Source organism: Rousettus aegyptiacus, unplaced genomic scaffold (genome assembly GCF_014176215.1).
Source record: "Rousettus aegyptiacus isolate mRouAeg1 unplaced genomic scaffold, mRouAeg1.p scaffold_m13_p_18, whole genome shotgun sequence".
NCBI classification, from domain to species: Eukaryota; Metazoa; Chordata; class Mammalia; order Chiroptera; family Pteropodidae; genus Rousettus; species Rousettus aegyptiacus.
This window is the reverse complement of record NW_023416293.1, coordinates 1,615,951-1,642,835: the sequence shown is the minus strand read 5'-3', so window position 1 is coordinate 1,642,835 and position 26,885 is coordinate 1,615,951. Positions and strand designations below refer to the sequence as shown.

Below are 26,885 nucleotides of genomic sequence, written 5' to 3'. Positions count from 1 at the left end.
CTCAGTGTTTGAGGCTGACCAGAGGAAAATAGACAGTATGATTAATATATTTGAGAAGTGGCTGCAGAAAGGCGATAGTTTCCTAAAGTTACTTGGAAACGACACGTCTTAGCTCAGGTGCGGATTATTTGCACCATTAACTTCCCATTAGCACAAAAAATTGAGGAGTCAGTAATATTTCAAGTAGGGCCATAAATAATTGCTTGTCTTTCACTTTTGTTTAATATTTTACAAAACAAAAACAAAAAAGCCAGGTCCAGGGCAGAGAGGCAAGGTCAGTTGCGGTCTCAGTTTTACTATTAAGACTTTTTACTCTGCTCTCCAAAGACACTGGAGAGGAGCCCAGGGTGATGCTTTTACTCCCCGTTTCTTGGATGCATCAGGACAATGGCCAGTGGTCAAGGGCTGACTCAGGGTCGGTGGGGGCACAGCCACTGTCCCCTCCCAGTCCCACTGCCACAGTCTCTGTGTGTCCCTTAGGTGGAGATGAAAGACATGTTTGATGGGAAGACAGTGGCTATTAAGGGGGATGGGACAAAAGGGGACCCCGGCTGCAATCCCAGTTCTCAGGAATTCCTTTCTGCTGCATCCTGGTATAAGAGATTCATACGCTTTCTAGGACAGCCCATATAGGGCAGAGACATGAGTGTCCCAGGAAAATGGGAGGTGTTTGTCCTTTTTAGCTGCCACCCATGTCTTTTACAACTCCCCTCATTAAAGCCTGATTAGGCACAGTCATTACCTGGAAATCGTTCCATAGATTTCTATTGCAAATATGGCCGTGAGGTTACAGAAACTGCAAATGAGAAAAGTAATATCAAAGATTAAATTAAGTATAAGATATTGAGACTCCCTCCACATGTCTATGTTAACAATCAAATCATATCTAATTTTAGTGAAGGTGTTGTTTTCTTGAGAATAAATATATTTGGATAACGGTGGTGATGATTTTCCCCTATGCATGACTTAGGTAGCTCACTATAAAATTCCCAGGGCTTGTCACTGCAACCACACTGTCCTCCTAATAGCTTTAGACCATTGTGATAGTGGTTCCCAAGGCAACAGCAATAATGATATTAATAATAATTACCGGTAATAAGTATTGACAAAAACAATAAAGAATTAACATATATTGAGCATTGCTACTTATTGAAAATGAATAGTAAGTGAGCATTTGCTGTGTACAAAGCAGTGTACCAATTGCTTTCCATGAATCATCTTGGCTGATCCGTAGAGCAACCCTTCCTTTTAGATAAGAAAACTGAGGCTCAGATAGTTAACCACTTACGAAAGTTTATGCAGTTGTGAGTAGTAGGGCTGGGGTTTGAATTCCGGGTTTTCTGGTCAAAGAGCCTGCGATGTTCACCTGATGTTGGCTGACTCTTTTGTTAGAAAGTCAATATGCGAAACTGTGTTATTATATCTAGCGTTTCTGAGTATCTCTCATAACTTAGCATAGTGCTTGGAATGCGACAAGATATAGCTAAACATTAATGATCCCATTTCACATAAGAGAAACTTAATTTTATTGTTTGCTAAATGCCCAGCAAAATTAGGAATTTTTATCCAGGTTCTTCATTTAATCCTCAGAATACTATAAGATAGGTATTACTGACTTGTTTTATAAACAAATCAGCTCAAAGAGACAAAGCAATTTGCTTAAGACTCCATAGCTAACTCCATAGCTACTAGTGGCAAAATTAGGATTCAGAGCAAGGTAGACTTTCTAGCACAATGCCCTCAGGGTCCACCCATGCCGTTGCAAATGGAAAAATTTCCTTTTTCTTTTCTTCCTTTTTTTTTTATGGCTGAATAATACTCCATTTTTTATATATACCACCTTTTCTTTATCCATTCTGCCATGGATGACACTTAGATTACTTCCATGTCTTGGCCATCGTAAATAATGCTGCAGTGAACATAGGGGTGGAGGTGTCTCTTCAAGTTAGCGTTTTGTGAAACTCTTCTGTTAATGGTGACCCCAGACTATGACATTTTTGATTCTTTTTGCTAGGAATTTTCTTCCCTCTTGACTCAGTGTAACTCATTTATTGGACTTTGTTGAGCGAAATAGAAATTTTATTCTCTCTTATCACCAGACATCCTGTCCCTGGATGAAATATTGGGCAGAAAATATCCAGGTAACAAAAAGCCTAGTCTAATCCGCGTATAAAGCTTTAGTCTCTTGAACAGTAAGAAACCTTTTCCTTCCCCACGCTTGGGCCTGAATCTCGTAACTGGGGAATTTCACCTGATGCTCCCGGACTCAGGTGACGCTTTCTCTGTGTGGCCATTTACCAACCACACCTCAGCTCCTGGCTTCCTATGATTTCCCCCACATGTTCTCTCTCTTTGGGGTCACCTTACCCCTGAGGTGAGCAGGGACAGTCCCTTGCATGACGACCCAAGTCCAGTTTCCTTTCGTGAGGTCCGTATATGAACCCGTCTGAAAGCGCACACATTTCTCCCCAACACTGGCGAAAGCCCCATTTCCATGCTTCGAAGCACCCTTTGGCTTTCCTTGTGTACCTGGAGGCAGGCTTTTACCTTCAAGCTTTCTGGATGAGCATTAGGGATGGCCTGTGCTCCCCACTCCCAAACCAAGAGGCCCAAGTCAGTTTTCCTGAGCGGTTCTCTGAAGCTCCCTGACTTGGGTCAGGGAGGGAAAATGCACATTCAGAAAACTCTCCTTGAAGAAATGCTCACTATTAGCCTTATCAATTCTCATCTCTTTTGGCTGGCTAAGGAGGGGGAAGGGGAAGAATCAGTTTGGGGGACCCTCTTGTCAAGTTCTGCATTAATGATCATTTTAGGACATGGAAGAAACAGGTTTTGGGGCCTTTGCTCAAAGTGCGGGATGGAGAGAATCTCGTTTAAATATCTCGTTTTACTGGATTTTTCTATTAACTTTTTTTTTTTCTCTTCATTATTTTCTTTTATTTGAGAAGCCTTCTGCTCAGTCTCTTTTCTCTGGAAAATGTAAATTCTACTAATGTTCCATATTCTCCAGGAAGTTTTCCTCCGATGTTCAAAATAGCATTGACCTTCCTCATCTCCGAATTATTACTCTGCCCATCAATAAAACAAATGATTATATTTGAAAAATATCTCACGTCTATTTGAGCTGATTTACCCTCCTTGATTTGTGTGTGTGCCCCTACTCCTTAATCATAAACACCTTGAAGGCTGAGATTGTGCCTATGTTATATTTGCATCTGTCACAGCCAAGAAACATAGTAAAATACTCAAATGTAGTTGCGAATTGATTAATTTAATTAATGTTTAACATGAAATCTTATCTCCCACACCCATAGAATGTTTGATGTGATTGCTACAAAATGAAAAAGCAAATATATAGATAAGAATAATGATAACCGAATATCTGGTGACATCAAACTAAATGAAAAAAAGAAAATTTTGAGGAACTAATGCCAAAAGTATTAAAATAAAACATTTATATTCACCTATAGTTTGGATCCAGGATCTTCGCTCGAAACACATACATTCCAGTATGCTGCATGGGCCACACTAAATGGTTATGGTTAGATTTGTTGATAATCTCATATGGTTGATTTAAGTCTCCTGGTTTTCCAATAGCATAAGAAAAACAGTGATTATAGTTCTGAATGGGAAACAAAGACAAAAACCTTAAGGTCATTATCTGACTCTTATAGACAAATTTACATTCGCATCTATTTCTCTTGGTAAATTATTTAGAGATGTAATGGCTATTCCCCGCTACCATTTTAACATTGCATAGTAGTTTTAGTATATTGGATTAACATTTGGTAGAAAGTGAAGCTTAGTGAAGACAAATGCTATATTAATTTTTTATTTGTAGATGATAATAAATTAGCAGGGTGTTGAGAGTATAAGCATATCATTTCCCTAAATCAAAAAAGCACAAAATTCTCCAAGGATGCTTAATCTGGGGACAGACACTATTTTGATCATAAGGTATGGATACAACAAGTAGTCAAGGTGGTCTATCTTTGGGTTTTCATCTTCTCCTAGGACTTTTTTATTTATCCAATTATCACTACCATGTCCCTCTGTGGGTCTCACGATACAAACCAGAAAGAATATTTATCCCATGTCCCCTTTTTTAAAAGCACAGATGAAATGAGCCTGTATTTTTTAAAGTCTCTTTATTAAAGCTAAGAAAAGAACATTAAAAAATTGTTAAAATTTGCAGATTTGTGACCCTAAAATAATACAGGGCGTTGCTTTTGTGTTCTCGTAGGTCCTGTATGATTCCACACTGGATTTACAAGATTCGTCCTCTACCAGTCTGCCCTCTGAGAGGTTTCTCATTGGAAGGAAGTAAGACTTGTGAGGCAATCGCTTTTGATGTGCCAGAGCTTTTGGCAATCAACATCCTTCTTCTTTTTTTTTTTTTCCTACCTATCTTTTGAGGTCTAAAAGTTTGTGTTTCCATCTATCCTGGAAGAGATGGAGGGATAGATGCTCATTAAGAGATGTCATGTAGTCTCAATGTGGCTGAATTCTTTCTTTAGCCTTTCAATGAGCAACCATGATTTAATTTGTTCAAGTGGTATTTATTTCTTGTTCCGTCCTGAGACTCTACATTTTCACACTATCGATACAATGGTATTACAGATATGGTATTTTTTCCTAACTTCTTGGTTTTGGAAATAATCAGGAACAGACCATATAGTTCCTTCATTTGGCTATGTAATCTCTGAGATATATATATATATATATAGTATTCCCTTTTACAGCTCTCTCAATTTATCTTTATTTATATACACTCCAGTATTTACATTCTATAATTATATTTTAATTATAAGGGCCATTCCTAAAACTCTTGGTGATTTTCTTTAATTTAGTGAAGTATTACTACACCTCTTGATAAACTACCTAATAATTCTTCCACCTTTAATTTTTATCTACCTCTTCTACTATTTCTTGCCTTTGTCTCTCTTTCTACCACTGCAATCTCCGACGCACTTATAAAACAATATATTGGGTTTAAAAAACAATATGTTGGGTGTAAAAAGGTTTATCATCACTATTACTTTTTTCCTTTGGACACCAAAAAACCCATTTCTGCCTTTTCCTTATTAGTTTGTTTATTTCTTTTATATTGGCACATAATCAACAACGATTCAGTATCTGTATATATTATGAAATGATCATCACAATAAGTCTAGTTAACATCTAGCACTACACAGTTACAATTTTTTTTCTTGTGATGAGAACTTTTAAGATCTACTCTTGTAGCAACTTATAAATATGCAGTACAGTGTTATTGACTATAGTCATTATGCTGTGTATTATATCACAGGAATTATTTATTATATAACTGGAAGTTTGCACCTTTTGACCCCTTTCACCCCTTATGCCTACCCTTATCCCCTGCCTCTGACAACCACTCATTATATTTTGATGTTTCCTAACTAGAAAACGTGATACACCACACACACACACACACACGCGCGCGCATATATACACTTTATATGTAATTTATACATATAAAATTGGTGGAGGGGTCTCCTAGATCAACACTGGCCTAGGAACATCATGTTCCACTGAGTTAGTTAACACATGGGACCATGAACTTGATTGAAAGAATATGTGCCATGTGCTAATATGTGCAGGAATGACATATATCACCACAACGAAGCATGGCTAATAACGACATATTCATCTTCTATAATCATATGTACTTTTTGTAGCTGCCTGGAAATGTTCATATTGTTTTCAATTTCCTACCTACTTATTTTGTAATGTGACTGATGATAATACCCATCTACCGTTGCTCTTCTTTTTTGTGTCATATCCAGTATTTCCTATTAAATTATTGGATTTTTGTTTCAATGACTGTTTTTCCCTCCTTTCTTTTTCAGTTGAAAGTCCACTTGATCAAGCCATCTAGTCTCTGAGAAAACAAATCTTCCCTAGCCTCACAGATTACACCTCCATTTCCAGCCAAAGCCTTCTCAGACTAGCGTGTCAGCCAAGTCCAGAAACTCGAATCCCCTCCCGAGTGCCACGCACGGAGCTGACCGTTCAGTACTCACATTCTCCAATTCTTCCTCAAGCTCTACTGTTAACTTGGAAGAACCTGTGAAAATGGCGCTTCTCTTTTTGAGTCCTTCATTTTTTCTCCTGAGAATTTACAGTCTCTAGAGTTTCCTCCCAGATCTTTTATGCAAGTATCATTCATCCCCGTGGAACCAGGGCTGTGTGACAATCAGTGCAGCCCCCAGAATGGGAATGCTAGTTCATCCCAGGTGTATTTCAGGGAAAGGGCACCTTTGATCGCCATGTTTAGTTAACACATAGTTCAGTTACTGTGCAGTCCATATACCTTTCTTCGGTAAGGATGTATTAACCTAACTCACCAAGATATCACTAGTATTCTATTATTGTCAGACTCCAGGTCGAATTCACCCTTTTAGCAGTGAGCTTTGTGTTGCCCAGACAGTAGAATGGAATGTGGGTGCTCTGAATCCTTCTACAATGTAAACCACTATTTCAATGGTTCTTAAATGTGGCCGTGAGATCAGTAGTATCAGCATCACCTGGCAACTCGTCAGAAATGCAAACTTTTGGGGCCCACTCCAGATGAGTCGAATCAGAAACGTTGGCGGCAGAACTCAGAGCTCTGTTTTAGCAGCCCCCCGGTTGATTCTGATGTACACTAAAATTTGAGAGCCACTACGCTACATCGTACTAGTTGAGGTGAGTTAATTACCAGGTGGCTCATTGTTTCCAAAGAAATACATTATCTTGGCAGATTCTTAGAACATTTGGGCACACTTTGTGAGATTTTGGCATATAGAGTATCACACGTATCCTCGACCCCAGGCCCTTGGATGCTCGACAACAAAAGTCAGGAAGGTAAGTTTTGTTTTTTACTGATTCCAATTTTAGTTTAATTTCTAAGGATTTCTTGGAATAATACTCTTTATAATAGCTAGGTGGCTTATACTCAGTTAATTGGTTCTACAAATATTTATTGAGCACTCATAATAGGTTAGATGCTAGGAATACAGCAATGAACAAAACAAACATAATTTTCTTTTCTCATGGAGCTTACCTTCTAGTTGGGAAGCCAGATAACAAATAAGATAAATAAGTAGAGCACACAATGTGCCAGCGAGTTATAAATGCTAATGATGTTAAAGAAAATAGGGTAGGAAGACGCAGACTGTCATGGGGTGAAAAGTAACTTTTTTGATAGAGCAGCCAGGGAAGTCATCACTGACTAGTTGATTTTTAAGTAAAGACCTGAAGGAGGAAGCTAACTTAGTATGGGGGCGGGAGCAGCAAGTCACGTAGGCTTTGTCATAACGAAGTGAGGTTGGAGCCATTGCATGGTTTTGAGCAGAAAAGTGACATGTTCTCATTTGGGTCTTAGAAGGATCATTCTAACTGCTGTCTTGTGAATAGATTCATGGCAGGCAAGGCTGAAGCAGGAAAACCAGTCAGGAGACTGTTGTTACAACCCAGACGGTTTTGATGGTGGTTTGGAATGGTAGTGGCAACTGGGGTGGTGAGGAGTGAACAAATTAAGGAGATGCTTTGAGGGGAGAGCCAGTAAGTTTTTCTGAAAGACCAAATGGGGCATAAGACAACTCTTAGAGGCTTTTACCCTGACCAGGCTGGATGGAATCTCTGTTATGTGAGAGAAGGACAAGGGAGTGTGTGTGTTGGGTGGAAAAGAAGCTCGGTTTTGGACATGCGAAGTTTAAAATGCTAATCGAAGCATCAGCAATTTCTTTTCTTCCTTCCTTCCTTCCTTCCTTCCTTCCTTCCTTCCTTCCTTCCTTAATCATTACTCGTTTTTTTTTTATCTTTTGTCTTCTTTTTCTTTCTGTTTCTTTTTTTTTTTCGTTGTCTGCTGTATTCTTTCTTTTTCTTCTTTCTTCTGTTCTTTCTTTCTTCTTTCTTTTTTTCTTCTTTCTTTCTTTCTTTTTTCTTCTTTCTTTTCTTTCTTTCTTATTTCTTCTTTTTTCTTTCTTTCTCGAGTCTTCTTTTTCTTTTCCTTTTTTTCTCTCTCTCTCTCTCTCTCTCTCTCTCTCTCTTCTTTCTTTCCTCCTTCCTTTCCTTTCCTTCCCTTTCTTTTTTTCCTTTTTTCTTTTCGTATCATCCCCATCATAAACATGTGGTTCTTTCTTTCAACTTAATTAAAAGAAAGAAGACCTGCATTTGACCTCATCGCTCTGAAGCTACTGCACTATTTCTTTCTCCTCTTTCCTGCAAAACTCTTCATCGGAGATGTCTCTTCTTGCTGCTTCGAATTCCCTTTTTCCATACTTAACCCCGCGTCTGTTAAGTTTTGTCTCTCACTATCCCACCGAAAACGACCCTGTCAAGATTACTTGTCATCTCCAAGTTGCTAAACTGAATGATCACTTTTCAATCCTCATCGCAGTGGACCTATCTTAGTTGAGGAGTTGACACAGGCAACCCCTCCCTTCATCTGAGACTTGCTTTGCATGATGCCCAGATCGCACTCCCCTGGCTTTCCTCCTGATTCTTGGATTATTCCTTTTCATCTCCTTTGTCCCTCCTCATGTCCCTAATCTCTAAAAAGCAGAGTGACCCAAAGTTTAGTCTTTCTCTTTTTATGTCTTATCTCATATTGTGTGCGCGTCTGTGTGTCTGTATGTGTAAAAGTTTCCTTTTATGGGTCTTGGTCAATCTGGCGAAGCCTATGGACTACCAAGGATATCTTCTTAGAATAATGCTCTTAAAAACATAACATAATATAGACTAGGTTCCACTACAAGGGAAACAACTTATAAAGAATTATAGCTGACAAAATATTAAAAACAACATGACAACATATTGCACATTTAAAAACATTTGCTTCTTTAAATTACAGGATTTAGCACTGGGTTTAATAACGGCCATATTTTCTTGGTGAAATAGGAAAGTAGTTCATCAGATAAGAAAGAGGATCAGGGGAGAGGTGTTGGAGGTTTTAGTAGAGAAGAGAAAATGTGCAGTCACTATTCATGAGGGGGGAGGGAATGAACTAGAGAAATACAGTTATGTCTGTTGGGCAGTATTATGGGACTGTTTTAATCATGAAATTAAAATGAAACGAGTTAGCATGGGTGTGTTTTTCTCTCACCGGTGAGCTGCTAATGCTAAGGCAGATAGTTGAATTTAACCAGGGTTGTGATTTAGTCACACAAATAAGAAGTCAGAGGTGGGCAAAGAAATTGAGGGTGCATATTAATAGAGTGATATAATTATTGACCATGGAATTTAACCTGGATAAAGAGGGAGCAGATAATCTAGAAGTAGGGTGAGGGTGGTATAATCAATAGATTGGAGGTTTGTTGGGTCGAAAGGCTGTTCATAGGATCGTTAGAGTAAAGCTTCTAGAGTTACGTTGCTGGAAAGACAGGAAGTGGGCATGGAAAGAGGGATGCTTGGAATGGAATATAGAGGATAATACACATCATTTGTTTATATCTCTGTCTTGAAATGCATAGGTTCTGATGTGGAAACAACGTAACCTTATTGCAGGGTGTATATTTTATAGGCTGAGGTACCAGATGTCACTTTTTATTCATGAGTTATGATTTGATTCTCCAAAAGACATACATTAATTTCAATTCGAGAAAATTAAATCGAAAAAGAGAAAACACTGTATTGGATTGATAGTTGGCATTCAGAAATGATCTCTTAGTCATACAAGAGCTGAAACTCTGGGTGTTCTTTGAAAGACTCACTCTCAATGTTTCAACATGTTGGTCAGGATATTTAATAATATGTAAACACAGATTTTAAGCAGAGAAAATTTTTAAAAATTGTTAGTAACACAGGAGCAACAGAAGATCAAACAGGAATTAAGATGAAGCATTTTCGAAATCACCATATAATCCAACAAAAAAATTGGACTTGATTTAGAAAGACAAATTTAAATCTAAAGTAGTGACATCATGTTTTTGTTAATACGGAAACGCCAAATTACTTATTCTAAATAAATAATTTCCAAGGTAATGTTTTTCTTACCTCAGGTCCCCAAGCATATTCTAATGGGAGGTGCTTGTTAAGCTTATGCATTGAGTTCCATGTTTGGGCTTCATTTAAGCAACCACTCTGTCAAAAGATTATATAATATCAGTTTGCTCCTAACTATTTAATATATGTTAATGCAGTTGAAATTTATATACTTATTTTTTTATTATTTAAATGTTTGCTAATATACAGAGAAGCGATTGACTTTTGTATATTGACCTTGTATGGAGAGAATTTAAACTCCTCATGTTTTCACATTATCTGTAACTGTGACAGTTTTATTTCTTCCCTTCCAATCTTTATACTTTTTATTTATTTTTGTTGTCTATTGTCGTCTTATTACAAAGATCAGGAACAACATTGTATAGGAGTGACGATAACCGCCATCTTTATTTTATTCCTGACTTGGGGCTTTCAGATTTTCACCGTGATGTTTTCTACAGTTTTTGGTTTTTTTTGTATCTACGTTTTATTAGTTTAAGGAAGTTACCATCTATTTATAATTTTCTAACATTTATTTAAAAATAATGTTATATGTGAACAATTTTTAAATAAAATGACATTTCATCAACTATTAGAATAATCTTATGACTTTTCTTCTTCGTTCTGTTAATATAATGGAATACTTTGATTTTCAAATGATATCCCAACTCTTCATTTGTGAAATAAACAAAACTTGGCCTGGATGTATTATTTTTTAATATTTCGATGAGTTTGATTTGCTACTCTTTTGTTTAGATGTTTTATATCAATGGTCACGAGTGAGATTGGCTCATGATTCTTTTTCAAGGTACTCATCTGGTCTTTGTGGAGTCACGAAATGAGTTGGAAAGTATACCCCTAACCCTAATACTCTAGAAGAGTTTTTATAAGGCTCAAGTAAAATTTTCTTTAAATGTTTATAGACTTTATCAGGAAAGCTATCTAGGGTTAGAGATTTCAATTTGCCTTTTGGAATACAAGTAACTTTGGTAAATTATGTTTTTCAAGGCATTTGTTCATTGTCAAATTGCCTGAAATAAATGTGTTTATGATAACCATATATATATTTGGGTTGTGAAGTGGTGATATTCCAATTCTTTTTTTTCTTTTCCATTTGTGAACTGGAATAGTTTTATAGAAATGCTTCCTCTCTACTGTTTGTTTACCCATTGGTATAGTTTATTTGAGGAAGGTAAGGTAATATTTGTTTGTTTGTTTTTTTATTTGCCAGTTTTCAAAATAAGAAATTGGTTTTTTTATCATTCTCCAAAGGTGAACTTGAAAAAACTTCTTTATAAACAGATAGATTTAATGTATGTAATGGGTTCTAACCTATTGCAATAACTATCCAATTTGTAGCTAGAATCATCCCATCTTTGGCCAATAAGAATCTCTTCGTGTTGGCTTCTGATTACTATTGATGTGACCTAGCAGTCTTTGACATTTCCTTGCCATTGGGTATGTCAAACCATTCCAGGCTCATCTTATACATCTGCTCCTCCAGGCTTGGAATCAGTCATTGCACTAAGAATCTCTGGTTACTTTTAGTGGGAAATGCTATTTTGTGACAATAATCTGAGTACTAAGAATATTTACTGCTACTGGTTAGTTATGTTTCCAAGGATGTTAACAGACAGTGTAGGAAATATTTATCTATTTCTCTATACAACTCTCTATGTAAACATTATCTTTATCTATTTATATCCAGATCAATAGCCAGTACCTCATGATTTTATATTGAGTTCTATTCAAAATCAGTATTTTTGTCTGAACTTCTATTTTACATATGTATATCCTTACTTTTACTCAAAAGCACTTGATGAAGAATGATAGTATTAAAATACCCCATCATTACACACTTGCTTTCTCTTACATTACGTACCTCATGGCTTCAGAATAATGACACAAACATTACCACCACTATCACGACTACTAAAAACAGGTATTTTTCCTTGCGTAAGCTATTCACATTCTCCTACCATGTTTATAATTGTACTATATCTACATTGTCAGAAGATACATCCATTATATGCTATCCTCTTTTCCTTTTAACTTTTATTTGGTTTTAGTTTTATAAGTAATTCTACACTATTATATAATGGTCCCTCTAATTCTCATGTTGATGTTTCCTTAGTACTTTTGGTTGTTTGAAGCTTTTTAGTAAATCACTCAGGAAAGGCTCATGAGAACAATATTATCTGAGCTTTTTACATGTTGATAGCAGTTTAGACCTTTTATCAGTTTTGCTGGATATAAAAATCCTTGTCTTGCATTTAGCATCTTAAATATTTTATTCCATTTTCTCCTGACCTAATGCAATGCTGTAAAAAATATCTGGTAATCATTTAATTTAATTTAATTTAATTTAATTTAATTTTTATTTTTTTAGTTTTAATTTTAATTTTTTTTTAATGAATTGCTTGCCTTTTGCCAAGATGCCCTCTTGGGTTGGCTCTTCCGATTTGATATTCTCAAGTATACAGTATGTTCTTTCACTATGAAGCTTCAAAGCTTTTTTCTCAGGGTAGGGTGTTTTGTTGAATTATTAACGTTGGTTTTGTTCCTTTCTTTGAGTTTCTTTTTTTAGAGATTTCATTTATCTACTTTTTTTTGGATCTTCTTTGCTTATCTTTAACATTTGTCACTTTCTCTCAAAATTTTTTATTCCATTCTTTAATTATTTTTTACTTAATTTTTTTCTTCTTTTAATTTCACATATCTTATAAAGCATTATTTGTTGTTCACTTTCATTTTTAAAGCCTATTTCCATTGTATATAGAATTTTCAGTTCAGAAATGATTTTCTTTCAGTAATTTAAAGATATTTTTGTTCAAAATTCTCTGGTTTTCATTCTTTCTATTGAAAAATCAGCTTTAAATCTTATAATTACTTTTTGAAGGCGTTATCTTTTTTGATCTGCCTATTTTTAAGCTTTTTTCTTTGTTTTTGATTTTAGAAATGTTACAATGGTGTTTCTGGATGCAGACTACTTTTTCTGTGCCTCGATGTCTTTTACCAATTTCAGAAAATATTGCTTCTGGCCAAGACCCTCTTTTCTCTTATTCTTAGGAATCTAGTTCTTAGATTTTAGCACTGAACCTCCATTATGCTCTTTTCTATATTTTAAATCAGTTTATCTCTCTGTGTATAATTCTGGATGTTTCCTTCTGACCTCTATTCCAATTGACTAACTCTCTTTTCAGCCATCACTCCTAGTAGCTCAGTTTCTAATTCCAGTTACTGCAATTTCAATTTTTTTTTTTCTAGAGGTGATCTTCAGCTCAAAGATAGGCATGGATAAGGCAGAAATGTTGATGTTTAAAGGTGCCGTAACAGCGCACAGAGACAACACTGGGGAAAGTGACATATAGATATTGGCAAAACAGTCATTGAAGGACTGAACCATTGGAACTTAAGACAGACAGGAGAAAAAGAAAAATGAGAGTGGTAGGGAGGGAGAAGCGGAGGGTTCAATATAGTGGATACCTAGATTACATGAGAAAAAGTGAAGGGCAGAGGAATATTAGGAATAGCAATGAGAGAACTAAAGAATTAGGGATCGAGGCCAGAGACTGAAATGTTTGAATTTAAATATAATTTTAATAGGGGAGGAGTTATTTGTTGAGGTAGTCTCTTCTGTGCAGTGATAATAAACCCCAACTCTCAGAGGTTTCCACATTAGACGTTTAATTTTGATCACACAGAGTCCAATGAAGATGTCCCTGGTTAGGTGGTCCTTACGGGTGACTATTCTCTAAGAAACGAATTAGGAACTCAAGCTTCTTCTGTCTCATGGCTCCTCAAAATCCCCTCACTGGACTCTTTTCATTCAGTTCTCATCTACTCCATATTTAACTGTTGCTGTAATAAACTGATATGTAAAGGAAGGATGGAGGTTCATGTAGTCCCTCTTTAAGCACTTCATCTTGAAAATGACACATATAACTTCTGCTCCTACTCCAGTGATGAGAACCAGTCACATGGCCCCACCTAATGCAGATGGGCTGGAAAATGTACTCCCTGTTTTGAAAAGATCTTCCCATCAATAACCATACCTGACAGCTGGCACAATTTGGAACTCAACTGTAATTGTTCTCAGGGCATGAGGAGAAATCATCAATTTCTGAGTACATGGCAGTAATTAGTAGTGATGGGTTAGATGTCAGCTAATGACAAATGGTATTTTACTTAGGGCAAGGAGGTAATGATCTGGAAATAATACTGTAGATAAGAGAGAATATTGGGTCCACAGCTCATCCTTAAGTATATGGATAAGAGAGAGGACCATTGGTTTGGTAGAAACATAGGGAAAGTGATTTTCTCTGAGGATCATTTATTGAAAAAGGATCTAAGGGCGTTTAACCCTAAGGTACATTGGGAAAGGTTTGAGAAGATGGAGAGTAATGAGAGTCTGGGCTAACGTATACAAAGGATAGAATAGCCAAGGTACGAGACCGCGATGAGGAGGTAGACCAGAAGGACTTAACGCATTGCGTACTGAACAAGTATAGGAGGAATGCATGATGGGATGGATTTGTTTGGTCACATAATTAGAAGACAACTGGCTTTTACAGTCCTCTGGAGGGAGGTAGCAGGCTGCCATCTAGGTGGGTTATATTCTTGGAGAATTAATAAAGGTCTCAGATAGAGGAGACAGTTACTTTGGGAAGAGTCCTCTCTCGTATCGTTTGAATACGAGATCTCTTGGGGAGCTTCGGAACCAAGGCCGGTGACTTCCAGGGAGCCTCTGTCATGATGGGAGGCCCTCTGAGGCAGAAAGCCACGTGGGGGTGGGAGCGAAGTAGGGGTCGGGCGTGGATGGGCCTCGTGCGGGGCCTGCAGAGTGAAAGCACAGAGTAAGGGGGATTCGCCGTGGAGGCCGAGATCGACCGGTCACGGAGGATGAAGGAAAACTAAGAGCGTGGAGACAGTGAGGCCAAGGTCAGTGGACCAAATGATGCAAGGAAGTGAAGCGAGATGAAGACTAGGGAGTGTCCGTTTGATTTAGCACAAATGGGATCAATGTCTGAAAGCCGAAGGCACATCCATAAATAACCAAACATTAACTACTGTGTGAAGAGAAAACAAAATGTTTATCTACAATTGCATCACCCTACTAAAAACATTATTGTATTTTTTCTGACCCCTTTAAATCTGTTTTATATGACAGTGACTTCTTTTTTTCATAAATGAATTTTAGTAGTTACAGAATTTAATATAGAGGTTACGTGTTTTGTTTTGTTTTTCCTACCCACAGATGACCAGTTTTATTTTCCTTAGACAACTTCTACATAGACTTAAAGTAAAAAGACACATCTAATCGCATGCTAAATTCTATTTCAATTCGAGAATGTCATACCGTTTTCATAGTATTATTAAAGCTATAGTCATCCCTGCCGTGTATTTCCCACACTATGAAATTTACGTCAACATCTTCAATGTAGCCATCATCACTGTATCTGAAAAAAAAAAAAGAAAACATAAAAATAATAGTTTGAGTGTAGAACAGAGCAGTTTAGAGCTTTCAAGCCAGATGGACTTAGCGTTAAATCCCATCTTTATCACTTAACAGCTTTGTGTTGGGGGAAGTTACCTAATATATTATATGTGTGTGTGTGTGTGTGTGCGTGTGTGTGTGTGTATAATATATATAATATATATTTCTTATATATATATTTTACTTAAACTCTTAAAGCCTCGATTTTCTTACCTGGAAAATAACGATAACCCACTGTATAGCTTTCCTTCTGCTCTCAGAATAAGCCTAATAGGAATGAAGCAGAAATTTTTTCGCTTTTTTTTTTTTTTTTTAACAGTAGGAACCTTAAGCTCCCTTCACTTCGATAGGAACCGCATATTGATCAGGTGAGGGTAGCCGAGGCCTGGCCATCACGGCTGGCAGCAGGGAGAAAGACAGGGTGAGTGACAAATGGAGGAAGGGCAAAGCGAGCACCTCCCTGTGCCATTTGATCAACGAATATTCATCCGGAGCCTGTTACGCGCCACTGTTAAACCACAGAAGGACTCGCGGATCTGGGCAGAAGATCTGGCTTCGTGTGGGAGGGTCGGCGCGCACCTGAGGACTGATGGGGGGGTGACAGGCGGAAGTCGTGGGAAGCTCCCTGGGGCCATGGTTAGGCGCAGCCCCCGCTCGGGGAGCTTGGACCATTGCTTCAGCAGAAGCCACAGCGCACAGTCGGACACCGGACATAAGCACCATTGAGCTAAGACTACTTACCCCAAACTCAGCAAGTTTTAAAGGAGATGCGTTACTTCAAATTAATATTATTTCCCCCCCTTTGTATGAAAATAGAGGCTTGACACCAAAGCTAAAGTTCAGTGACTGATAAAGTCACACATTTGCATACCAGACCTCCTGAGTGTTTTAAAAATAGTTACACGTCTTTTTTTTTTTTCCATCAGTTATTGACCGTTATTTTTCTGAATGAAACTGTGCCCTGCATTTCTTGGATGGAAATTTCACGAAGGACCTTGGTCTCAGGCGGGTTGCCTCAGTGTCTGATATATTTTCTGTGGTCTATTCCTAAAAGATAACAAATCCTCGACAGCATCTCCTTATTCATTGCCCAGATCTCTGGCCGACTCAGCAGACATTCTACTTGGCGTCACGGGTCTGCTGCACATTGCTACCATCTACTCCTCGCTATATTAAAAAAATATATATATTATCCCATTCTCACAAATTGGGCAGAAAATTTTAACTGTCAGAAAGTGGTATCTGAGAGGCTATTTTATTTCCACCTTAGTTTTTAGAAACGGCCAAGAGAGGAGCCTGGGTAGCAGTGCTTGACTTCTTTCCCAGCCCAGAAGGAGGGTCACGCAGAACTCTAAACTCTCATGAGAGCTCTCTCCCCACGGGAAAAGGCACACACGGGCGTGGTGTGCTCACAGTTTGGTAGTTTCGGAGGGTCAGGTGAGGCTTTAGCAAAGCTCTGATTCAAGGAACTTTGGAAGGTGGGGCACGCTTGATTGCCTCTTCTGAAAGCCATCGTATTCTGGAATTATCAAGACTAGTTGCAAAGCTACATGTCTTATCTAAATAAAAAAGATATTAATTGAACTGGGAGCTGGCAGCCTTTGCCTCTTATGAAAGCGATGAGCTACAGTGTCATCTAGTGGTAATAGGGATCAATAACATGGCCCCTGTTTTCTGGGTTTATAATGATCTTTGATGTTTTATTTATTTCACTGAGAATATGAGACAAACATACTTGTCTAGCTAAGCATGGCATATTTTCATTAATGCTCATTAATATAATATATAATGCTAATTAAACCTGAGAAATTTAGAAATGTCACTAGTTGGCAACCGACTTCTCTACAATTTATAACGTCTCCACTATGGCAGTTCCATTTTTGGAACTGGGAAAGACTGACCTCTCTGTAACCCATTAGACACATGCTTTCAACCCTGTGTGACCACGTGGGATAGCCCATTGTAACTGTGATGCTTTAGTATCCGGGGCCTAGTTGACCCTGGGGGAGCTGGCCCTCCTAGGGTTAATTAATTGCTAGACATAGCAAACAACTGGCTTTTGAGCGTGCTTTTCGCATATAAATCAACCAATCCAGAACTCCCACCCCCAATTACCTCCCTCATAAGCTCTCACAGTCTGGGCCACTATCCTGGGCCACGTACCCTAATCACTCAGAGCCAAGCAGGTATCAGACAACTATAGACAAGTCCTACAACCAGCACCCATCAAAATTGCTCAACGCAAACCAGTCCTAAGCCTGCTTACCTTGACCTAACCATTCCTTCCCGCGGAAAACAATGGAGTCTCTCACCCTCATTGTGCATTCACTCCCTCTGGCTCCTGACTGATCCCGATGGTCCCGTGTGGCCGGCTGTGCCTCCCGTTTCTTGGGATCAGTATGTATAAGAAGTTTCTTCCTTCGTGACAGTCATTCCATGTCTGTGTGTCTTACTATATGTGATTAAAATAAATCCCACGTGCCCCTAAAAATAGTACCCGTTCTTGAACTCCCTGCCTCACGGTAGAGTGATTATGTCCCACCTGTTTCCTTCGGGGTTGTGTCTGTGGCACCAAATTTGAATTTGAGATGGGCTGTCCTGGGAGCTGAGGAAGCAAAGAGGCTTTTGGGATGACTTACGTTCCCAGGTGGATCATACTCCCAGGACTTGCTTCATTCTTATTAGTGTTTGATGGTGAATCTACTGTCATTTTACATGTAAAATTCTGCCCGACCTTGTTCCTGAGCCATTCTCTAGAAAGGTAAAGCATTTATCGTGATCTGAAGTCACAGACTACAGACTAATTTTCCAGTGACCACCTCTGTCTGCCTGTTTCTCAAAGCTTAATTAATTAGCACCCAAATTTGCCTCTGATAAATACCTAATTGAATACTCAGTTATCAACTATGTATTGCTATAACTCAGTTTAAACCGGACACTGAGTCTGATTGATCCGACTGTCTCTCTGTAGTTAGCCTCCAATATTTGTTTGCTTATCTTAAGCAAATTGGAGGCAATAAGCTTTTTCAAGCGATTCCTGGTAGCAGAGATATAAATAACTTACTTCTAGGGAAAAAAAATAGCGCTCCCACAATAGTCCCAAGTAGTGCGTCTCCAGCAGTCCACCTTCTGACGCCAGCCTCTTCTGTTTTTCGCACGTCCTCTCATCTGCCCCTTGACCTCATAGCGATGTCCCGTCCCCTGAATCCTCTTTGCTTTCCTGTCACACAGCAGCTCCCTCTAGCTTCTCTTCCTTCCCTCCTCAGCCCGATTTCATGGCGGATCCTCTGACCCCCCTCTGGCCAGCACCCTAAATTCACTCCATCGTTCTTCCCGTTGCATCCAATATCTAACCCCAACTTTGGATGCTACGATATGTCTTCTCCGTTCGTGCACATACTGCTTCAGAAATTCAGCGTCTGTGGGGACTGGACCCACTCATGCTGTCTTACCTCGAATGTGCCTTTGGCGTTATCTAGTAATCTTTTACCGGTCCTTGGCTACCCCCTTCTCACAGCACCCTCAGAGACGGTCCTCAACGCTTCCCTTCTCTGTTTACAGACGGCCCTCCTTCCTACTTCCTGTCAGTAAATGGAAGCTCTCACGCGTGACCTTCCTCAACTCCTCCTACATTTCTATTTCCAAACCAGTCACTTTCTGTGCTCATTTTTATTTCTTCCCCACAAGTCCTAGAGGATGAATTATTCTTCCTCTTTCGGCCTTGCTACCTGGGCCTTTGATCCTACTTCCCAGTTTTCTTCATAGATCTTGTTCCTAGAGCTTATTTAATTTTAATTAGGAAATACTTCAAGTATGCAGAAAAACACCAGGAATAATGTGAAAATTGTTATAGGTCATTTCCATCCAGGTTTTATATTTTACTTATACATAAATGTATCCATAAATCATATCTAGTATTGCTTTATGGGTTTGAGAATATACATACATGATATTAAACTGTAAGAGTCTTTTAGCAACTTTTTTTTTTTCACTCAACATTAGGTTTTGAGATGGATCCACAGAAATCCCCAATCTCTTGATTTCTGTTTTCCTCATCAGCAACTTCCTCCTGGCCTCTCTTCCTTTCCTACCCAAAGTCGTGTCGATCATCCAAGTCCCTCTTACAAGCATCCCGGCTTGTTCATTTTAACCGTTACACAGTATTGCAACGTCTAACTCTACAATGTATTCATCCAAACGTTCACTCTATTTTGCTATGTGTATTTTACTACAATTAAAAAAAAAATCCGTAGACACCATAAACAAACTTTTCAACCACCTGTCTTTTTTTGTTGTTTATGATGTCTTTTAACTACAGATTTTTTAAATTGTGGTAAAATATACATAACATAAAAATTACCGTTTTAACTATTTTTTTTTAAATGTACAGTTATGTGGCATTAAGCATCATCGCATTGTGGGCTACCATCACCACCATCCATCTCTGTCTTCATCTTGCAAAACGAAAACTCCATGTCCGTTAAAGGATAACTCCCCAATCCCCTTGTCCTCCAGTTCCTGCTAGTTCCTCCACTAGTCTACTTCCTGTCTCTCTGAATTTGACTACTCCAGGTGCCTCAAATAAGTGGAATCTACAGTATTATTATTTTGTGTGTGTGGCTGGCTTATTTCACTTAGCGTATCTTTAGGGTTCATCCGTATTGTAGCATGTGTCAGAATTTTCTTTTTTAAGGCTGAGTAATATTCTATTCTATGTATAGATCACATTTTGTTTATCCATTGATCTGTCGATGGACATTGGGTTGCCTCTACCTTTTGACTATTGCGAATAATGCTGAAACTAATATAAAATCATATTGAACGCTAATATTACAGATGGCCTTCCTCCCTCCTTCCTACTATAATTGAAAATAAAAAGAAGAAATCATAAAGAAAAAAATTAGAAAAATTTTCTCAGAGTGAGGACTCCATTAAACTTATCTAGAAAAATCAAGACTCATTTCAGAGCTCAAATACATTATCTGACAAAGGACAAAATTGATACTCAACAACATTCATCGGCACTGCTAGCCACTGTGACCAGTGGCCTCCATATTGCTCTACCCGATGCTCACTTCTCTGGTCTCACCTTATTTGACCTCATTAACAAGAACGTTTGATTGTTCCCTCCTGCTGCCTCCCACTGCCCCCCAGCTTGGTGAGGGGCTGGCACCAGCCCAGAACAGGCCAGTGGGAGGCCCTCACCAGCTGTCCCCAAACTTTCCCTCCAGCCCCAGTCTCCCTTTATGACAAACGAAGAAAATGTTTTAAGTAGGAGGGAATGATCCAATGCGTCAGTGGTGGTGGGAGTAAAAGTCCGACCGAGGGGCATTTGGGAGAAGAGCTGGTGACATTGGGTGTAGTAGCTGAAGGGGGAGCGGGGTAAAGGGATGGTTTTGGTTTTGGTTTTTCTTGAGAGAAAGAACTGCATATTCAAATGATGAATGAGCACAGAGAGTCAAGTTGATGATGCAGGAGAAAGGGGACAATTTTAAGAATCACGTTCTTAATGAGGAAAGGGGGGGAGGACGCGGTGCACAGTGGAGGGGCAGGCCCTACGCGCATATGCAGTTCTGTGGTGGCAGGGTGACAGGCAGAGCTCGCGGGCACAGGTGCTTGAAGATGACTAGACGTGGAGGTCAGAGGTCGCGGAAGGTGTCTTCTAACGGATGCCGCCTTTGGCTCCTTCATCTTCCTCATTCTCTCTTTCCCTTACCGCTCACATCTATCAGTTCTCGAGCCCAACTGTTAGAATCTCCAAGTTTTCTCATAAACGATTCTTCTTCTTTGTCTTCGCTGCTATTTCAGCCATTTGGTTATTTTCTCCCTGGATTGGCAATGCAGTTTACTGTCTGGGCTCTTCATTGAGACTTGTTTCAAATTCACCTTCCATCTTCTCCCGGAGAGAACGAGCTAAAGCAAATATTTGACCAGCTGCTCTGCCATAGGACATAGGGCAGAGAGAAAACCTCCCACGATCTGAAATTCGCTCAGCTAGTCAGTCTCCCAGCCTCCTCTCTGAACACGTCACCCCTCACTTTATAACCTGTTAACATTAAATGCTTTGAACTATACACTTTCTTCCTCAAACTATCACTTTTGCTTGAAAGGCTCGGCCAGTGGAATTCTTTATTACCTGTCTAACTTCCTGTCCTTCCCTCCTCTGCCTTCAGCTAAGCATTCATTATCCTTCAAGACTCAGTGACTCAGCTCAACAGCACATTTCCCGGGAACATTTCTCAGAGCCCCTCTTCCTTCCGTAGCTAAGTTGGATACTTTTCTGTTGAGTTTCAATACCAGCCACCCACGACATTTCTTTCTATCACTCCACTTAGCATATCGGCTCATGTGGTTTCTAATTCACCAGACTCTTCAGCCCTTGAGAGCAGAAATCCTGTCTTATTTACCTTTGAATGCCCAGTGCCTAGCACGGTAACTGGTGCAGAGTAGGTGTTTAATAATGATGAATTTAACTGAAGAGTGCATTCTTTGAGAGGGAACATTAACGTATGTTACTGCTGATGGATTAGGGACCACATAAAACAAAGAGAAATACTAGGCCTCAGTGAGAGGAGTGCCTAGGGTGCCCAGGAAAAGCAGTGACATGATTAGATAGATGTCTAGAAGAAGATCAAAACTAAACAAGATAGCAGACCAGCCCGATAGCTCAGAGGACCCATGACAGGGATTGTAGGAGGGTGTTGTCAGAGACTGAGGGCACGACGCGGTATCATAGACCTGCCGTGGGTAAGGAGTGGGCGAAGGGCGCCCAGAATGTGTTGGCAGAGGCCTTTTGGATCCCAACAGTGGAGGCTCTGGCCGCAAAACTAAGTTGGAGCTCCTGATTCACTACACCTCGGCCACCCGCTCTGCAAGATATGAGAATCTGTCTTTAGCCTAAGAAGGCCCCCAAAGCTGAAAGCTTTGATTAAAATTTTCATGTTTTACACCTAGAAATTTCACTTTTAGTAGTTTATCCTAATGGCATATCTGGACCAGTGTCCAAACATGTACATAAATGGATATTCACCACGATCTTGTTCATAATAGCCAAATATTAGAAACGTGGGTCATTTATCGCTTATTTTTTTATATATTTGTAAAACTTTTATAATCAGAAATCAAGAATAAAGTCAGAAAAGGAGGCAAACAAATGCAAAATTGCTTGGAAAAGCCTTCCACGTAGTATTTTATTCATATTTTTATGATGCAATCTTATTTATAAGACTTAAATTAGAGATATTTTTGAAATCTCCCCAGTGTACTGTCCCTTATTAGTAATCTAGCTTCTTCCCTTGCAAACTTTCAGTTTTTATTGGCCGATGGAGAAGTCATATGTCACCTGGGGAAGGTAGTTTCTATTAAATAGTCAGAGGTGCTGGTAGTTTCTATTAAATAGTCAGAGGTGACACAGGAAGGATTAAGAGACAGCCTGCCTCCCTGAGAAGAGGCTCAGCCCTCGGACACACTTACATCTCAGTTGCTAAATTGTAACCTCCCTCGACATGCAGGGGCCCTGGGTTGCCGGGCTTCGTGTAACTAGTATTGAGAGCCTACTGTCACATATGTTGAGTGCTCAAAATATTTATTATTAAATGCATGATTAATGAGCCTTTCTTTCATGCTTTTATTTGGAAACTCAAAGTAAGTTCAAGTTTTAGTGAAAATATACTTACAATTGAAGCACAGGGTGAAACTTTTCTTTGAAATTAAGTCTCAATGGACAGCCATATTTTTTCCAATCATATTTTACTCTCTAGAAAAGGAAAAAATGCTTTAGTTAGTTTCTGTACTTGAACAGTTGATAAAATTATAGTGTTCTTACCAAGTTTTTAGATGGTCGATCCCTCAGATATGACCTGTAAAAAAGATATTTTTAATTACTTCTCTATCCTCTTTCCAAACTTAAATATTAAACCCATTACTTTGGGGAAGGGGATATCACACAAGTCAAATAGATAACCATAATTACAAAATACTTCCAAGATATGTGGGGATTTAACAATATACATAGGAGAAATTTTAAAATATTTTGAACTAAATGAAAATAAAAATGCAACTTATCAAAATTTGGGAGATGCAGCAAAAGCAATGCCTAGAACTAAATTTATAGCAATAAAAGTATATATTGAAAAAGATCAGTGCTAACAGGAATAAATGTTAACTGATTTTAAATTATTGGTACTACATTAATAAAAAACTCAGTGCTTATGTTAAAAATATTTCTTACTTTTTAATAATGTAAAAGAAATCATGCCAACGACAACTTTTTCTATCAAATCTACAAAAAAAAACACAATGAAATTTTAATATCATATTCCTTATATACTTGCACAAACGTTTAATGTTTTAACTCAGTAATTCTCAAACTTGAGAGTGTTAACAAAATCATCACTTATTGAATTAGACTCTCTGGGATTGGTGTGTTGCCCTAGCGTTTCTATTTTTAAAAATTAGTTTTGCAAGTGTTTCTAAAGACACCAGAATTTGAAACCTGATTTACCTTTTATATTTGCTATATGTGAAAAATTGATAGAAAATGTATCATAATGAAGATATCTTTCTTGAGGTGGTTTTATCGCTTATACATTTTTTTAAAACATAGATTTCATTTTTTTTTTTTTTTTTTTTTAGACAAGGCAACCCTAGGTTGACCTCACAGAGTGCAAGGACCTGTCAGCTTACAATCCCTGCCCCGCCCCCCACCCTCCACTTTTTTTTTTTACACCTACAGCACCTGGTCTTCCTAGGTGGTCTCCCATCCAAGTACTAACCAGGCCTGACCCTGCTTAGCTTCCAAGATCAGACGGGATCGGGCTTGTTCAGGATGGCATGGCCATAGACAAAACATAGATTTCTAATTGCTACTAGAGACTCAGTTGTGTGGGTAAGAAGCCACTTTAAGGATTCACATAATTTCTAGTTAGAGTTTGTGTGGACTTCAGGCTATCATGGTGTATGAAATGATAGTTTTTAGTATGCTATTCATTTGACCATTTTTGTTGGCTACTTCCCAGCGTGACTCAAAAGGAACCGTGGCCACCACTGTGTTTAGATAAATCCTGGAAGTCTAGAGCATCGCCCACACCAAACCCAAATTAGACGCCAAGAGATGCCCTCTTTCATTGACGACTCTCCTGTCAGAAGTATCTTGGACCCCACCGGCCTCCTTTGGTGACTGTGAAAACCTTAGGCTTACCACAACCTGCACCTAAGAAATTAGGGTTGTTTTTAGGGTTTCTGAGCAGAGCGTCTCTGACCAAGGGGCGCTGGAGTAAGGTGCTAACATCTGTGTGTTTTGAACTTGCTTGCCAAGCGATTCTGATGAGTAAACAAGCTTGACAATTGCCATCTAGACCCTTCCAGAAACAGAGTGATTCAGACTGCTTTGCAGCTCACCGGAGAAGGCTACTCACACTCAGTGGTATTGGTTACTGAGTTTGGCAACATGTTGCTTGGAGCAGTTACTCTCACATTTTAGTATTCCTACCAATCTCCTAAAATTTTTGTTAATGTAGATTCCGACTCAGCAGGTGGGAATGAGACCTGAGATTGTGCCTTTGTAATACTTCCCCCACGTGATGCCAACACTGGCCATAGAGCACACTCTCAGGAGTGTGGAAGTAGACCATCCCAGGAACAGGATGCAATAGGCCCCATAAATCAGTTAGTTTTTATGTTTCCTGGAAAAGGAATTACAGAAAGTGCATCTTCCTTGCTGAATGAGATGGGAATTCTTAAGTAACAGCCCAACAACTGATTATTACAATTTAGTCCTCAAAAGACTATTGAATGAGCAGACATTCGTTTTGGATGCGAGCAAGTCATTTCATAAATAGGCTCAGATAAGAGTCAGCGTTCCCCACTCCACACCGCGGGGAAGGAATCGCCACACATTGCTGTCCCCATTATACGTTTAACCTCAGTTAAACAGATTTGTGTTCGCCGACCCCGATTCTCTCCCATGTAGAAGCAAGAGAGCTGTGGCAAGCTGGCGACATAAAAATCCAGGGCGCATCATTGCAAATCACGGTAAGAGCAACGAAAGTCAGACCTTGGGAACCTTCTGGAAAAAAACACGGGTGGTTCTGCTAGGTTTGCTGTAAGAAAATTTCCCATCAGAAATGGTGCAGAAACTGAGGTTTCTCTGATGTGGATGTAAGCAATTCTCTAATAGAAATGAAATTATAACTGTTTCCGGTAGGATGGTAAATAGAAAAAGGGGTTCTCCCTCTCGTTTCTCTGGGAATGAGTTGGGCTGAAGAGCTGAGACAGGCAAGAGCAGAAGATGGAAACTGACTCATGAAAAGGGAAGGTGAAGAAAAACACTAATAACAGAGAAAGAGGTTAATTCTTTTTCCCTTTTAGTATGATTCATATATAATATTTGACTTGGCAAAAAAGTAAAAAATTTGGTTTGGGGTACAATTTTTGGACACCAATGTCAGTTCGATTTTGGATTTCACTCTGAACATGTCATTTATTAAGCTAGTGTTATCACTACTAATTACCACTTAGTTCACCATTTGCTTTAAAACATAAAGAATACGACAGGTCAAATGCAAACGTACTTACCCTTTAACGGCAATGAATTTACTGAAATCACAGCCGACAGCTACTTGGAACACCTAAAATGAAGGAATGTAGGGGGTCGGTTCAGTGGTTCTGATTCATATGATCTAAAATATTTCTGTAGTTAAAAAGCAATTACATGTGCATGTAGAGCTGGGCCCTGCGCCTTTCAGATTTGAAATGATAACCTTTTACATGAAAGCTCTTATTATATTGACGGCTTTGTGCTGTTTTCTTCCTTCTTTGATCGCCGTTTTCCCTTTCTTTGCTTCGTTTTGCCTTTACCGTGCACGAGGTCCAGAGGTTGGTTCTCTGATTTCTCACGTCCACATCTCAGGGGGCTGGGCCACTCTCATCCTCCGTGAGAACCTCTACCATCATCTGTCCACTTCTGTCCCCTCCGTCCTTCCAGCCTGCACCTGACTCAGCTGGCGGGTTTCTGTAATACATCTAGTTATTCGTTTGATTTCTTTTTAACCGGAGTCCAGATTCTCCCTTGATTGGGATGACTGCTTCTATTTCTACCTGGCTCCAGGACACCTTACTCACTGCTGTCTACCCTGCCTGCACCCCGCCTCGCCCACCCCAGGCTTTCGAAGTGGAATCTAGACCCTTGCCTTCTGTGTCAAACATGGCTTGTATGTTGCATATTTCCACTAGGCAAATCTGAAAACCCCTAATACTCCGTACCCTATAGAAGGGCTTGGGAATTAGATGAGTGGGGATAGAGAATGATGTCTGTTCGACGTGGATGGGTTAGAAGACTTGTCCCGCTGAACCAAGACCTTTCAGGCTTCATTTGAAAGTCATGCTCCACATGGATTTTATC

General features: G+C 39.0%; 1 protein-coding gene and 1 pseudogene across 1 annotated transcript in view; both read right to left on the bottom strand.

Moving 5' to 3' along the window:
* CATSPERE (catsper channel auxiliary subunit epsilon) overlaps window positions 1-26,885 on the bottom strand; it is a 77,519-nt gene that overhangs the window by 458 nt on the left and 50,176 nt on the right. The window contains exons 14-21 of the mRNA XM_016151264.2: window positions 26,060-26,112; window positions 23,715-23,765; window positions 23,310-23,343; window positions 23,161-23,240; window positions 15,347-15,446; window positions 10,000-10,086; window positions 3,465-3,622; window positions 743-796 (exon numbers count right to left, since the gene is read on the bottom strand). Coding sequence (XP_016006750.2) covers window positions 743-796; window positions 3,465-3,622; window positions 10,000-10,086; window positions 15,347-15,446; window positions 23,161-23,240; window positions 23,310-23,343; window positions 23,715-23,765; window positions 26,060-26,112 — 617 coding nt within the window. The remainder of the gene's footprint in view (window positions 1-742; window positions 797-3,464; window positions 3,623-9,999; window positions 10,087-15,346; window positions 15,447-23,160; window positions 23,241-23,309; window positions 23,344-23,714; window positions 23,766-26,059; window positions 26,113-26,885) is intronic.
* On the bottom strand, window positions 24,210-24,328 carry LOC118613513 (annotated as a pseudogene).